The sequence below is a fragment of the Oreochromis niloticus genome, linkage group LG4 (genome assembly GCF_001858045.2).
Source record: "Oreochromis niloticus isolate F11D_XX linkage group LG4, O_niloticus_UMD_NMBU, whole genome shotgun sequence".
NCBI classification, from domain to species: domain Eukaryota; kingdom Metazoa; phylum Chordata; class Actinopteri; order Cichliformes; family Cichlidae; genus Oreochromis; species Oreochromis niloticus.
In genome coordinates this window covers 23,166,893-23,180,261 of record NC_031969.2, presented here as the reverse complement: position 1 = coordinate 23,180,261, position 13,369 = coordinate 23,166,893, and the positions used below count along the sequence as shown (strand labels likewise).

Sequence of the window (13,369 nt, the reverse complement as noted above, 5' to 3'; positions counted from 1 at the left end):
TAAGGACACTGCTGTAAAGCCTGTAGCAATAAAAGCACAATGTGACTGGAGTGGGTTACAATCCGATAAGATCGGTTAGAAATGCAGTATTTGTTGGCATGTGATTACCAGGGTAATAGGCAGGATCTCCAGCAGCTATCTCCATCTGGATGTCCAAATTAGCATGCTTAGTTGATAAAGCCGTGCTTCCTTTGGATATAACAGGCCCCTTATGTACAAGCAGGTCCACCTCTGAAACCAGACAGACTTTTCTGAACATGTATTGCTTATTTTTTAATATTGTATCAATAAAAGTCAAAGGCTGAATTCGACTTATCGAATGGTCACAAATTCAACTGATTTACCTCTATTTAACGTTTGTGAGTAGAAGATATATTAATCTCTGAAGTGGTAGTTAAGCGTCCTATGAATCTCAGAGCGTTTCCCACTAAGTCAAGAACATGTGAAACTTTCATTTTAGAATTGAGGACTGCTCTGGGCAAGAGGCCATCAGTCAAATTCAGTAATCTCTACAGGCACAGGAGAAGAGAGGGAGTCAGAAAATATTTAGTCCGTGACACAATTTTAAATAATTTATTTCTGTTTCTCAATAGATGAGAATGCAACAAGTTAAAGCTAAGCTAAAGAATCTCAGCTTTAATTCAAGCGACTCAACAAATAAATAAATAAACAAATTAATACATTATTATAATTATTCCTATTTTTCTACCCAGTCACCTTTACTAATGCCCTTTGTCTATTTATTAATTTATTAATTAAAGTCATAACAAATTAATCAGAAAGAAATTAGCCAGCGCGACACGAACAGTTTCCCAACATCCATCCATCTTAGGGTCAGCAGACTCTATCCTAGTATTTCCTTTTCATTCAGGTCCACTGATTTCTTACTGTCTCTGAGCTCCTGAGAGATTTATTTCAGATAATTCACAACTCCAGTTCAGTTTTTTTGCATCCTTACTGCCTCGAAATGGTTCCATTTCTGCAGTGGAAATGGGCATTATTAAGAACAAAAATATTATTGATCATTAAGCGGAAGAGAATGGATGGATGGATGGATGGATGGATGGATGGATGGATGGATGGATGGAGAATGGATGGATGGATTTTGAGATTAAAGTAGTAATTCTATTTTGAGAAAAACATCATAATGTGGAGATTACATTTGTTGTTTCAAGACAAACTGCCACAGCTGCTACCCTCTACAAAATGCCCCGTGTAGATGAACAAATTGATGAGCTGTCTCATTGTGTCTTGTGATACAACATACATCCTTTTTATTGAACTAGGGTGTAATCATCAATACCCTTGCATCTGTCCATTCCCAGCCATTTCACTACAAATCTGGCCAACTCTTCCAAGTTTGTGTGTACTTTTCTTTCTGACCATATGCAGCTGTCTGAAAATTAAGCTTCTACAATTTAATGTAATCAACCCCTATAGTAGTTTTCTAAATATTACCAATCTAATTATATTGTTATATAACAATGCCTAGAGACGATAAAAATTTTGCTGCATTATGTCATACTTAGCCCTCACCTTCCCATTGTTCCAGATTCCTAGACAACTTAAATCAGCCAGATTTTAGTCTGAAGCCAGCGTTGCAGAAACAGTAATAACTGCCTTGTGTGTTGATACGTGATGCATTGTGAACACAGACATTTCCTTTTTGAAATTTGTTAATGTCTAGATGAGCAGATAGAAGACATTTAAGAAGAACTGAGAAAAAAAAACTTAAGCAATCGCCTTCAACACAGAAGAGAAAAAGTTTGTTGCAAACACAGATTTCATTTATTCAATATTATTTCATAAAATCATGTTACAGATTATACATGTCTATATATTGGCATCTATAGCTATAGATAGATATTACATAAATTATATATTGGTGTGAAAATATAATATAAACAAATCATAGAAGCGCTCATTCAAAATGAGGATACTACATTTTTTATATTTCTTAATTTGTACATTATAAATGCTCTTTGCAACTGTATTACAGAAAAGAAAAAAAAACGAACCTGGTCAACCCGTTCAACCTTCACTGTTTATAATATTTGAAACACGGGACACCAGATGTGTTTCCTGAGTGAAGTTACTGTTAGTGGTCTTATCAGCAACACCATCAGCCTTCTTTTCTGGTGTGCTAGCATCATGTAGTGGTTATATTTCAATTTACTCAATTTCCGCTTCAGAAATGACCGGGGGAATTCTACAGAAATCAACAAGTACACAAAGTCCTCATCCCTCCACGTTTATAAGATTGCTTAAGAGATATTTATCCAGTACAAAAATTGAAATATACATGTCAGCAGTTTTTAGCTGGCAGGTGATATAAATATATATGCACACCCATATATATATATTACTGTCTAGCTCCTCAAAGTTGACACTCTCTTGTATCCTGGGCCTTCTTCGAAACCTGATGATGACAAAATGAAGAATATTCAAAAAGTGATCAAAAATGTCTTTCATTATAACGGGAGGATTTTATTCACTTCACATCTTGTGTCCTTCACAACAGCTTATCATCTTCAAACAAACAAAATGGTCAAATTTTAAAGGTGTTCAAAATGAAACTTCAGGAACAGTTTGTGGCAGTACCACTGCCAATCAAATGTTAATCTGTGCCATCAACTTCAGTAAATAACTGCTTACATGAGCTTTTCTGTCACTCTTCTTCCGAGGAGCACAAATTCTGGTCAAGGCGTGTTTGTACTCTTCCCTCACCTAAAATTAGGATATAAATGAAATTTTACCGAGAGGCAAAAACTTGTCATTTAGTTAAGCATGAATATTACTAACCTGCCTGGAAAACAGACAATACACGGTAAAGAGCATAACTCCTTCCAGGCTGCCAAAGATGGTGAGGTAAGCCATGGCTGTATGGTTTTCCTGAAACTGGAAAGAACCAAAGATCCAGGTGTTGCCCAATACAAATAGCTGAGCCAATGCACTAATGGTGAATGCCCTGCAGAAAACACGTTGCATGCAAGAATGAAAACCCAAATGTGGGCTACAGAAAATAGATGACCGATTGCAAAATAAGCCTTTGTTGGCTACGGACCAATCCAAAAACAAAATTCCAAAACCTAGATAAAAAATTCTAAAGCAATGTAAGAAATAATCTAAACAGCACAACCAAAACTAAACAGGATCATGATAGTGATTTTTATGCGCAGCTTATGGGTTATTGGTGACTTACTCGATTTTGTGCAGATCATCCAGGTCAGGGTTTACACTTGAGAACTTCTGTGCTAACTTCCATACAGTTATGAAAAAGAAGAAAATGTTTACCTGAAAAAACAAAAACAAACAAACAAACAAACAACAAAAAGCAACATTTATGTTTAAATCAGCTGTTTTTTACACGTCATTTAACTCTATAACCATTTCCCTAAATCAATTTCAACTTTACTTACAATGATGATTACACATGCAGGGCCAAAATAATTCCAAATAAATCCCTGGGTTACCCAACAACTGAAATGCAAATTAAGAGTTAATATGATAGGGATACAAGGATAAATTGATGATAAAATTTTAGGAATAGAGGAAACGTACTATCTCTCAGTACCATGTCCCTTGGAATTAGCTAAGGCAGAGATGGCAACAATAACAGCTGGAACTCCATAGGCAGCTGCCATCATGTGGAGGGTTTTAAAGTTGGTGTTCAAAACAAGCATTATCATCCTGAACAGCTGTACACTGTCCAGACACATCCATAAAAATGTGGCCAGATAGGAGAAATGCAGGATCCCTGTCACCACTGTGCAGCCATCCTAATGGAGAAGAGATGAGATGTTGCCCAACTAGACTTACTAAACTTCTGTTCTTTTCCTCATTTTGTCCCTTTACATCACAATTAAAGTTAAGTAAAAAAATCTGCATCTGCATTCATCTGAGCAGCAAACACTGTTAGTATTTACCTGGTTCTCAATATGAGAGATTCCTGCTAGAACGACAAGGTTTGCAATGAAGAGGCTGATGCAGAGATTCAGGTGGATGGTGGTTCTTGGACTTTTAATAGAGCGGATCATTGAGAATGTCAAGATGGAGATGAATAAGCAAATCAGTGAAAGGGACAGGAACACCCATATGATCAGATGAAACTCAAACTTCTCCTGTTGGGAAAGTAAATGAAAGTACATGTAAGGGGATTAAAGGTTTAACTACTAAATAGTCTGAGGTTTAAATGTTGCGGTTAATTAGTTTAAACCTCAATTTCATTGTGAGCCGTGAGTATAGCAAAGGTTCCCAGGTGGTTACAGGAACAGGAAGTATATTCCAGGCTTGACTCCGCCACACTGCAACCACGATCAGACCATGATCCTCCGTTCAACGAGGAATCCCAGAACACACAGATGTGGAATGTTTGATTTGCCTATAAAACAAATATATGTGTTTTTTTTGGCAAAAGTGATCACCACAATCTGAAACAACAAACAAGAGATAACGTCTACCTGTTCTTCTAGGTGGTACAAAGTTAGGTTAACTGGCGTTTTGAGGTGGCTTGTATTTCTGTTGCTGACAGTGACAGTCGCCACCTTGGAGTTTATCTTAAAGCTCTGGTTCTTTTGTGGTTTCATTCCATTAAAGAAGCCATCTGTAGAGTTTTCCAGGTTTGAGTAGCTCATCAAGGACACTGTTGTAAAGCCTGTAAGAATGAAAGGAGAGCATCATTAGAGTGGCTGATAATTTGATGAAATTGGTTAGAAATGCAGTATTTGTTGGCATGTGATTACCGGGGTAATAGGCAGGATCTCCAGCAGCTATCTCCATCTGGATGTCCAAGTTAGCATGCTTAGTTGATAATGTTATGTTTCCTTTAGGTATAACAGGCCCCTTGTGTACAAGCATGTCCAGCTCTGAAACCAGACAGACTTTTCTGAACATGCATTGCCTGTTTCCTAATATTATATCACTAAAAATAATCTAAAATTGAATTGATTTATTTTCTTCTAATTTCTATTTAACCTGTGTGAGTGGAGGAGATATAAATCCTTGAAGAATTAGTCAAGGGTCCTATGAGCCTCAGAGCATTTCCCACCAAGTCAAGAAAGTCTGAAACTTTCCTTTTATAATTAAGAAATGCACTGGACAAGAGCTCATCAGTCATATTCAGGAATCTCTACAGGCACAGGGGAAGAGAGGAAGATGGAGTAAAATACATTTAAGTCAGGCAATATTTACACACATGCAGACACGCAGACACACATTCAGGGTCACAGGGGGCTTTAGTCTATCTCACATAAATAAAACAAAAGAATGAAATGATGAGCTCAGCAACACAAAAAGGCAGCAGAAGACAACAGCAGTGGATGATTGCTGAAAACTTTTCACCCAGTAAAAGAACACCTTAACATCCAGCAAGTGAAGAACACCCTCTAGTAGGTTGGCATATCACATTTACAAATTGATTATCCAAGTCCAGCACAATGAGAAAAAGAAGACTACATGAAAAAGCCAGATTGTGAATGCTCCTCACTCAGCATTTAAGACAGAAAGAGGCGCAGAGACAAAAAAAGAGATATTTGTGATTATGTGTGTGACTATGTGTGAACAATGCAATCATTATTTAGGAGTTAATGCAATACTTTCTTTAGCTTGAATTACAGCTTAAAGCACATATTTTAATTGCATTAATTGCATTTAAATGTTTCATTTAAAATCTATTGCAGTATAGAACAATATTTCTTAGAAATCTGTTACTGTCCAAATGTTTGTGGACATAATCGTAACTGTGTGGGGTCAACATAAACCGTCTACAAGAAATCTGAACACTCTATCCCCCCCCCCCCGAAAAGACTACAGTTTACTTTAGTTGTACCTTTAGAGTCTCCTCTCCATTCAGGTGTACTGGTCTTTTGTTGTTTGAAAGTTCCTGACAGGTTTTTTCCATGTAATTCACTAAGCCATCTACAATGTGAAATCTCTAGAAGAGGGATTGGAGGATGATGAAATAAAACTTTCAAATAATCCGCATTTCAAATATATTTTGACTCGTGATATAACTGTGTCTTGTGTGGAGTTACCTCTTTTGCATCATTTATATCTTTGAAAACATCACAGTTTAATTCTGAGGAAATAAAGTATTAAATGTTTTTACTGATTACTGATGATGAAGTTTTCTTGAAGTGTTCTGTTCATGTATGTACTTTGAAGAAAACCAGGTTAAAATGGAAAAGTTCAGTTTTTATTGTATTCTCACCAGTGCAGCGTGACATGTTGTTGCCATAGTTAGTGAACCCTGCGTTGCAGACGCAGTAATAACTGCCTTGTGTGTTGTGACATAATGCATTCTGACCACAGGGATTTCCTTTTTGACATTCGTTAATATCTAGAGCAGCAGGAAGAAGACATGTAAGAATACCTCTGAAAAAGAAAAATCCTCTGCCATCACCTTAAACAGAAGAGATCACTCTAAAATGGCAGCACCAATGAGAACAACATTTTACCTTCACATGTAGCATTTTGATCATGACGAAAGGTTTTATTCCCAGTTGTCGAAATGAATCCATCATCACAGGTGCACGAGTAATAGGGGATAGTATTCACACATTTGGCGTTAGATCCACAGATGTCTTTGATTTCCAAACATTCAAAGATATCTTTTAAAAAAAGAGAAGAGACCTTTCATCTTTACATAAGTTATGACTGTGTGACATAAACTTTCTCCAAATCAACCACAGAGTTGTTATCACCATAAATTTGAGATGACTTACCTATGCATCTACCAATTGTAAAATTCACCTTCCCTGTTGGGTTTCTGAAACCATCTTTACATTGGCAGTAGTACCTCCCATTTGTGTTAAAGCAGATTGTATTTTGTCCACATAGGTTCACAACCTCTTCACATTCGTTTACGTCTTTGTAAAGACACAGACATAAGAAAAGATGTATTTGCATAAATATGTGCTTCAATATGAATTTGTTATAGATTTAAAAATAAAAATGCCTTGAAAAACCAAAACTCAAACTTTTGATAGAAAAAGTTTAAAACACATATTTGTTATTTCTTTTTCATTAAAATAATTTCAGAGATTATAAATATTATATGTTTAATTTTGTTTTAAATAAAAAATGCACACATTGCCCAACGTGCACATTTTCCATTACTGAATAAGTGTCAGATGTTTTGTTTTGTAAAGTTTGTCATACCAGAGCAGTTTTTTATCGTCCTGTTATAATTAAATCCTTGAGGGCAGCCTGCTGATACCGACAGCATCATGATGAGGAAGAAAGACAGAGCTGAAAAACAAGCAGAGAACTGTCAGCCTAGTATACTATAGTTCAGTACCTTTTGAACATTAATCTATTCTGATGTTTTATTCTGATTATGAATTTTGTTTATCATATAAATTGCACAAAAACAGTTGAGATAGTAAAAGGTCTGGGAAGAAAAAGCAAAGGCCCTCATTCTCTATCCTAATTTCCTCACATTATTCCTGCTTCTGAAATATGATTCAAAATAAACCGCACATTGGTGTCTGGAGAACTGTGCTTCCTATGAGTGAGAAAACATTACATGCCAGAGCACAAAACAAACCATTATTACATCTGGGAGGGTGCACAGTCAATTTACTTTGAACTCCTAACTGACAGCTGATGGGTGCAGTATAAAGTTGGCTATTTAAAAACACAATTAAAATTAGTGTAATCTTTGAAACAAATAACAAATCTATTGTTACCCAGTCAGCTGAATATGCTCAGGAATATGCCACATCTTTTTCTTTTTTGGAGGGGGTGGAGAATGAAACATCTGTGTTTACAGTTTATTTTTTTCCATTAAAGAAAACTGTTGCCAGTTTAAAACTTTTGGTTGCCAGATGCAGCAACACTTAAACATTTATTTGCTGACTTACTGTCACTCACTGTTAGACTTACTGTTAAGGACACAGAAATGCGAAAGGATGTGTTTGTATAAATATGAGCTTCGATATGAATTTAATATAGATTTTAAATTCAAAATGAATTTTGTGTCAGGGTCCTGGGTCTCCTGACCCAGCGTTTTTAGTTCTTTGTGATTTTTGTATTTTGCTGAGTTCTCATGTGATTTATTCTATGGTTTCTAGTTTTGATCCCTTGCCCCTCATGTTTCTCTGTGCCCCTTCTGTTCTGTGTTAAGTCCGTGTTTCTTGGTCTGTGTCTTCGCATGTTTTGAGTTTCCTGTGTTTTTTGTCACTCTGTATTGTGAATTATGTTCTCATGGTTGGTCTTTTGTTACTCGCTTGAGTCTAGTTTCTTGTGTTCCAGGATTCCCTCTGCATATTATTTATCATCTCTAGTCTTTTGGTTCTTAGAGTTCTCTGCCTTATGGTTATGTCTGTTTCTTAGTCGCTCTGTCGCCACCATGTCAAGTTCGCGTCTCAGTGTTGTACTTCCTGTTTTACTTTGAAGGTCTGTGTCTCATGTGAGTGTATCCTACTTTGCTTTCTTGTCTCCTCAGTTCTGATTTCCCCCAGCTGTGCTCTCCTTCTGTGTCTCATTCCCTCGTTATTCCCCACTGTATTTAAGCCCCGTGTTTCTCTGTGTCAGTGTCGTGTTGTCCATCATGCTGTGTGAATCTCCCTGTGTGTTTAGCCTAATAATTTCCCAGTGTAGTTTTGTATTGTATGCTTTTCTTCTGCCAGCCAATAAAACTGTGATTCTGAGTTCATCCCTCGAGTTTGAGCGCCTGCATTTTGGGTCCAACTCCTGCCTGCCACACAGCGCTTCCTGACATTTTGATGCTATAAAAAAGTTTGATATACATACTCGTTATTGATATTTCACAAAAATAATTTTAACAGATTATACACGTTATATGTTTGTATTTTTTAAATGAAAATGCACACATAAGTGTTAGATGTTTTGTTTTGTAAAGTTTTTCATACCCATGCATTGTTTTTTCTTCATGCTGAATCCTTGATTGCAGCCTGCGGATACCAACAGCACCATGACGAGGAAGAAAGACAGAGCTGAAAAACAAGCAGAGAACATTGGCAGTGGAAACTTGCATTTGTGTTGTTGCAGACTGTAATTTCTTCACACCATTTGTAATTTTCACATTCATTTATATCTTTGTTAAGGAAACAGAAATTTGAGGGATGAATTTGTACAAATATGTGCTTCAGTATGAATTTGATATTTCTCTACATGGCTTGTAATTTTTATTTATAAAAAAAATAATGTGAAACAATGTAGTTGCACAAATATATGCTTCAAAATGAATTTGATATGCATTTAAAAATCAAAATGGCTGGTTAGGGCCCTAGCAGGGCCTCCTCTTGAAATTGCCCTTGTGTGGCTGTGGTGTTCTCTCTCCGCCTCCTCCTCTCCTTGCTCCACCCCTCTGTCTCTCTCTCTCACTCTTCTCTCTCCCCAGGACACAGCTGCTTTTGATTAGCCTCATTTACCACCTGGGCCCAGTCAGCAATCACCTCTCTGAGGCTATATAAGCTGGGGATGAACTGTGAGTGAGTTGGTTTTCTTCCCCCTGTGGCTCTACACGTTTTTCCCTAGGTTTTGGACAGGCTCCTTCGAGTCGTGAGTAGATGGGCTTGTGGGCTCCGGAAGTGTTTCCCCGTGGTGAGGAGTTGAGAAGTGTGAAGTGTTTCCCTTATTTGTTTGGTAGTTTTTTCCTTTGTTGCTGCGACTGCTTCCTTTCTTTCTTTGGCATTATTGGTAAAACGGTGTTGCCGGCTCTTTAAGTTAAGATTATTTGTAATAAAACTGTATATACTGAACACTCCGTCTGGTTTCCTTTCATTCGATTCTGGACCCATTTGTTACCGGTCCCCACACTCACACCCCTAGACCTCATCGTGGCAACGTAACAAATAGAAACTTGATACTAGTACTAGAGAAAGGAAAAAAAATAAAAGTTTTGTGAAAAACTTAATTTCCTCAGATTTAGCCAACAGTACCATCAGTAATCACCAGTGTGGTGTGAGGTGAACTGTATTTCCTCTAGGAACTGAACTATATTTGCTATGAAAGAACGTAATGTTTTGTTACATATAGTATTACATATAGTATATATACTGACAACGTATGACCAAAAGCTCATACATTTTCTTATTTACTGGCTGCAAACTTGGTATGCAGGTTTAAATGGTCCTTGAGTAGGACAACATGTTCAAGCGCTCTTAATCTATTACAGCATTTATATATTTACATCTATCAGACTGAATGATTCCCAAGTTACCAAAATGATAGCAGTAATAATCCATTATGCTCGGATATTATTTGAAAATGAAAGTTTGGTTGGCAAAACACTATTTATTCATTTATGTAAATTTTGTTATAGTGAAGTTGTAATTAAGTCACCATCACTGCAGGAGGAGGTCAAAAACACAGAACACACAGAGACAGGGTAAAACCCTCAGTTCAAATCAGTCAAAAAAAAAAAAAAAAGCAATAGCCATACACAGGAAATCAGTCAGCATGACAAAAAAAAAACGTCTATTAAACAATGTAGCACTCAAGAAAGGGAGACTTGAAGGACAACATGGAGACAACATGTAACAGGCTGTAGAAACAGCCCTGATAATAAACTGAGTGGAGCTATAGGTTTGAACTGATGCTTATCTTTTATAACGGAAAGATGATTTTATAAATAGTTTGTTGCGCAAACACAAAAAGCACCGCTCATCAAAAGTTTTTCCTAAGAGCATCTGTAAATAGTATGTTTTATGAAGCAAAAATGAAAGTGCACACATTAACCACCCGTAGCACCATTTTGCCCTGTCTCAGAAATGAATACATGTCAGGATTGTTAGGCAGATGCTCACATTCTCCTGTGAAGTCTTAATAGATCCCAATTTGTTATTATAAACTAAAGCTTCCCATGTGTAAAACACAAAACATTTAAAAAGAAAGAAAGTAAAAACATATTTTATGTTAGTCAGCTAACCATATATGTAATCTTAAATGAATTAATTCATGTTCTCACTTCATTTTTTGCATGTTAACCTTGTGAGGTAAGTCATCATCCATCATGTCCTTAAGCCTAGCTTCAAGCCACTAACCCTACGTTCTGGACAGAAGCAAAATGAACTGTTGTGGAAAACAATGTCAGGATTTGGAAAATGAGGACCCAGTTGTTGAGACAGTTCAGCCACTGCCATATTTGAACATGGAGAGAAGTAGTTGAGAAAGGAAGCGGAAAAAGAGGGTGTAGAAGGTGTTATGGTGGAAGGTGATCTTTATTGTCATTTATAGTATATATAAAACAAATCCCTGCACATGCAAACATGCAGATCTGTGCACATAGTTTTTGTGTATTACTGTATTACAAGGCATTAGTCCACTTGTAGTTGAGTAATTGCAAAAAAAACCTATAAAATCTTAGATTTAATATGGAAAGCATGAAAAAAGCTATGAAAGGTTTGTATGTAACTTTTTATAAAATATTTTCTCCCTGTTACTCCTGTGCAAATGTATGATAGATGTGACTCACCCAGTATCAGCAGGTTCCGCGTGGAAGCAATGTGCAGATCTCTATGGATGAAATCAGTGAAAATGTAAAAATAGCTACAAGTTAGGCTAATATTGTAAAAATATATATATATTTAAAAATGCAAAGATCTTAACATTACATGACCAGATCTTTTTCTCTCTCTGGCTATCTGTCTTTTCTCGTCACGTCAAATTCTTATCTGCCGATATCATCATGTCACCAGGGATGTTCAATTTTTATTAGACCACGTGTTTATCGCTTCCTGCTTCCGCTACTATTTTTTAAAGACTATGTATCTTTTTTTTTTTTTTACATGAACAGTATAGCAGCACTTTATTTTGCTAGCACTTCAGAATACACCCCTGTCATGGAACTGTGTTTGGCAGGCAGGATTGGACCCAAAATGCAGCTCTCAGAGACAGAACTGAACTCTAAATGAAGGCTTATTCCTGGATTCACAGAAGACATTAAACTAGGAAACAACAGGGAACCTAAACTGGGAAATACAAACAGACAGTAGACACAGCCAGAGAAATGAGGGAGATCTTGACACTGGATGGAGGGAGACACAGACGATATACACACAAGAGGGAATCGGGGCAGAGACAGGGGAAGCAAAACTGAACATGATGCACACATGACAGGTGCCTGTCAAAGTAAAACAAGTGACAAGAACACTGAGACGGAGACTAAGACACATGTGCTCGTGCCTGGTTCTGCTGGAAGTTTCTTCCTGTTAAAAGGGAGTTTTTTCTTCCCACTGTCACCAGAGCTCTTGTTCGTAATGGGTCATGACTGTTGGATTTTTCTCTGTTTTCTTTGTATTATTGTATTATGGTCTTTACATTAGGGTATAAACCGCCTTGAGGCAACTGTTGTTTTGATTTGGTGCTGTAATAAAATGGAATTGAGTTGAACCTTGCAGCTGCAGCTCTTTGCAGCAGCTTCAGCAATGGAGGGGCTATTTCCTCACCCTTTTTCTGAATGCTCCTGAATCTCTACCAGAGGTGATCTGTGCCAGCAGTGTACACTCACTATATGTTTGGGTACATTATATTTGTCCACTATTTTCCCCTGCCAACAAGTGCGGATCAGTTCACACCTCAGCACCTCTCTTCACCCAAATGTCCAATATGGCGGCTGAGGATATAATAACAAAGTTGATCACTGATCTGCAACTTTGGGTGTCCATATGCTGGAACGTGGTGTCTGTCATGAAAAAGCTGTGATTAGCACGGAAATCCAATAACAGAACACCAGTTGGGTTAAGATCGGGCATGCCGTTCCTCCCAGTCATGCCCTTTTAGGTCTCATTGTTGTTTCCCACATAGGCATTGAAGTCCCCCAGCAGAACAATGGAGTCCCACTCTCCAGCACTCCACCAAGTGACTCTAAAGTGGGTTTTATGCTGCTACAGATGTTTGTCTGTGTACATTTTTTTGTCGGGCAGAGGGGTGAGGGGTCACCAACGGGAGACGGTGCCGTGCAGTTCTCCAAGTTGTTGACTACGCATTGCTGGAGGACATGATCTATGTGACTGATTTATATAATATAACATATCGAAAATATAATATTTAAAGACAATGTCAGAAAATAATACTAAAATGGACTAGTATTACTATTATTAATGTAATTATGTTTAGAGGTGCTCAAAAGGGTCTAAACTTGCCTATGGGCTGCAGTGATACTTTATTTTTGTTATTTTTAACACTTGGTTTCACTTCAGCTCTTTGTATGTTATAACTTTGCACTCCTCTGCGGCTGGCTCACGAACCAACCACAGCATGAACATGAGAGGCCCACAGACCAGCTGTGGCACACTGCCTTTATCTGATTTATTATTATTATTTATTATTAGTATTAAAAATGGTCTTGCCATGTCAAATTACAAAATAAAATAAATCTGAGCTTCAATATGTGTTATGAAAT

At 37.2% G+C, this 13,369-nt stretch overlaps 1 protein-coding gene and 1 long non-coding RNA gene across 3 annotated transcripts; both read right to left on the bottom strand.

The window, feature by feature from the left end:
• Window positions 1-1,782: 1,782 nt before the first annotated feature.
• LOC106098004 (CD97 antigen) lies at window positions 1,783-6,564 on the bottom strand. The gene is made up of 15 exons (XM_019357839.2): window positions 6,456-6,564; window positions 6,209-6,337; window positions 6,033-6,076; window positions 5,828-5,932; window positions 4,975-5,128; window positions 4,743-4,865; window positions 4,461-4,654; window positions 4,217-4,381; window positions 3,927-4,121; window positions 3,562-3,779; window positions 3,420-3,480; window positions 3,203-3,294; window positions 2,803-2,968; window positions 2,656-2,727; window positions 1,783-2,419 (listed from the first exon to the last, which is right to left on the bottom strand). Exons 2-15 carry the CDS (start codon window positions 6,222-6,224, stop codon window positions 2,378-2,380), a joined length of 1,647 nt encoding a protein of 548 aa, XP_019213384.1. The 5' UTR covers window positions 6,225-6,337; window positions 6,456-6,564; the 3' UTR covers window positions 1,783-2,377.
• A 175-nt stretch (window positions 6,565-6,739) lies between these two features.
• On the bottom strand, window positions 6,740-11,633 carry LOC109201914 (uncharacterized). Of its 2 annotated transcripts, XR_003219848.1 has the most exons (5): window positions 11,580-11,633; window positions 11,441-11,481; window positions 8,874-8,957; window positions 7,159-7,248; window positions 6,740-6,866 (listed from the first exon to the last, which is right to left on the bottom strand). It is a non-coding gene; the product is annotated as an uncharacterized LOC109201914 (long non-coding RNA). The 2 variants fall into 2 exon arrangements; XR_002061841.2 differs by having other exon boundaries at window positions 11,441-11,621.
• Between the last annotated feature and the right edge of the window lie 1,736 nt (window positions 11,634-13,369).

Coding starts and splice junctions, on each gene's coding strand:
- LOC106098004 (XM_019357839.2), bottom strand. Junction 4,122..4,216: donor CGGCTCACAATGAAATTGAG/GTTTAAACTAAT, acceptor CTTTCCCAACAG/GAGAAGTTTGAGTTTCATCT. Junction 2,420..2,655: donor AGAGTGACAGAAAAGCTCAT/GTAAGCAGTTAT, acceptor TGTCATCATCAG/GTTTCGAAGAAGGCCCAGGA.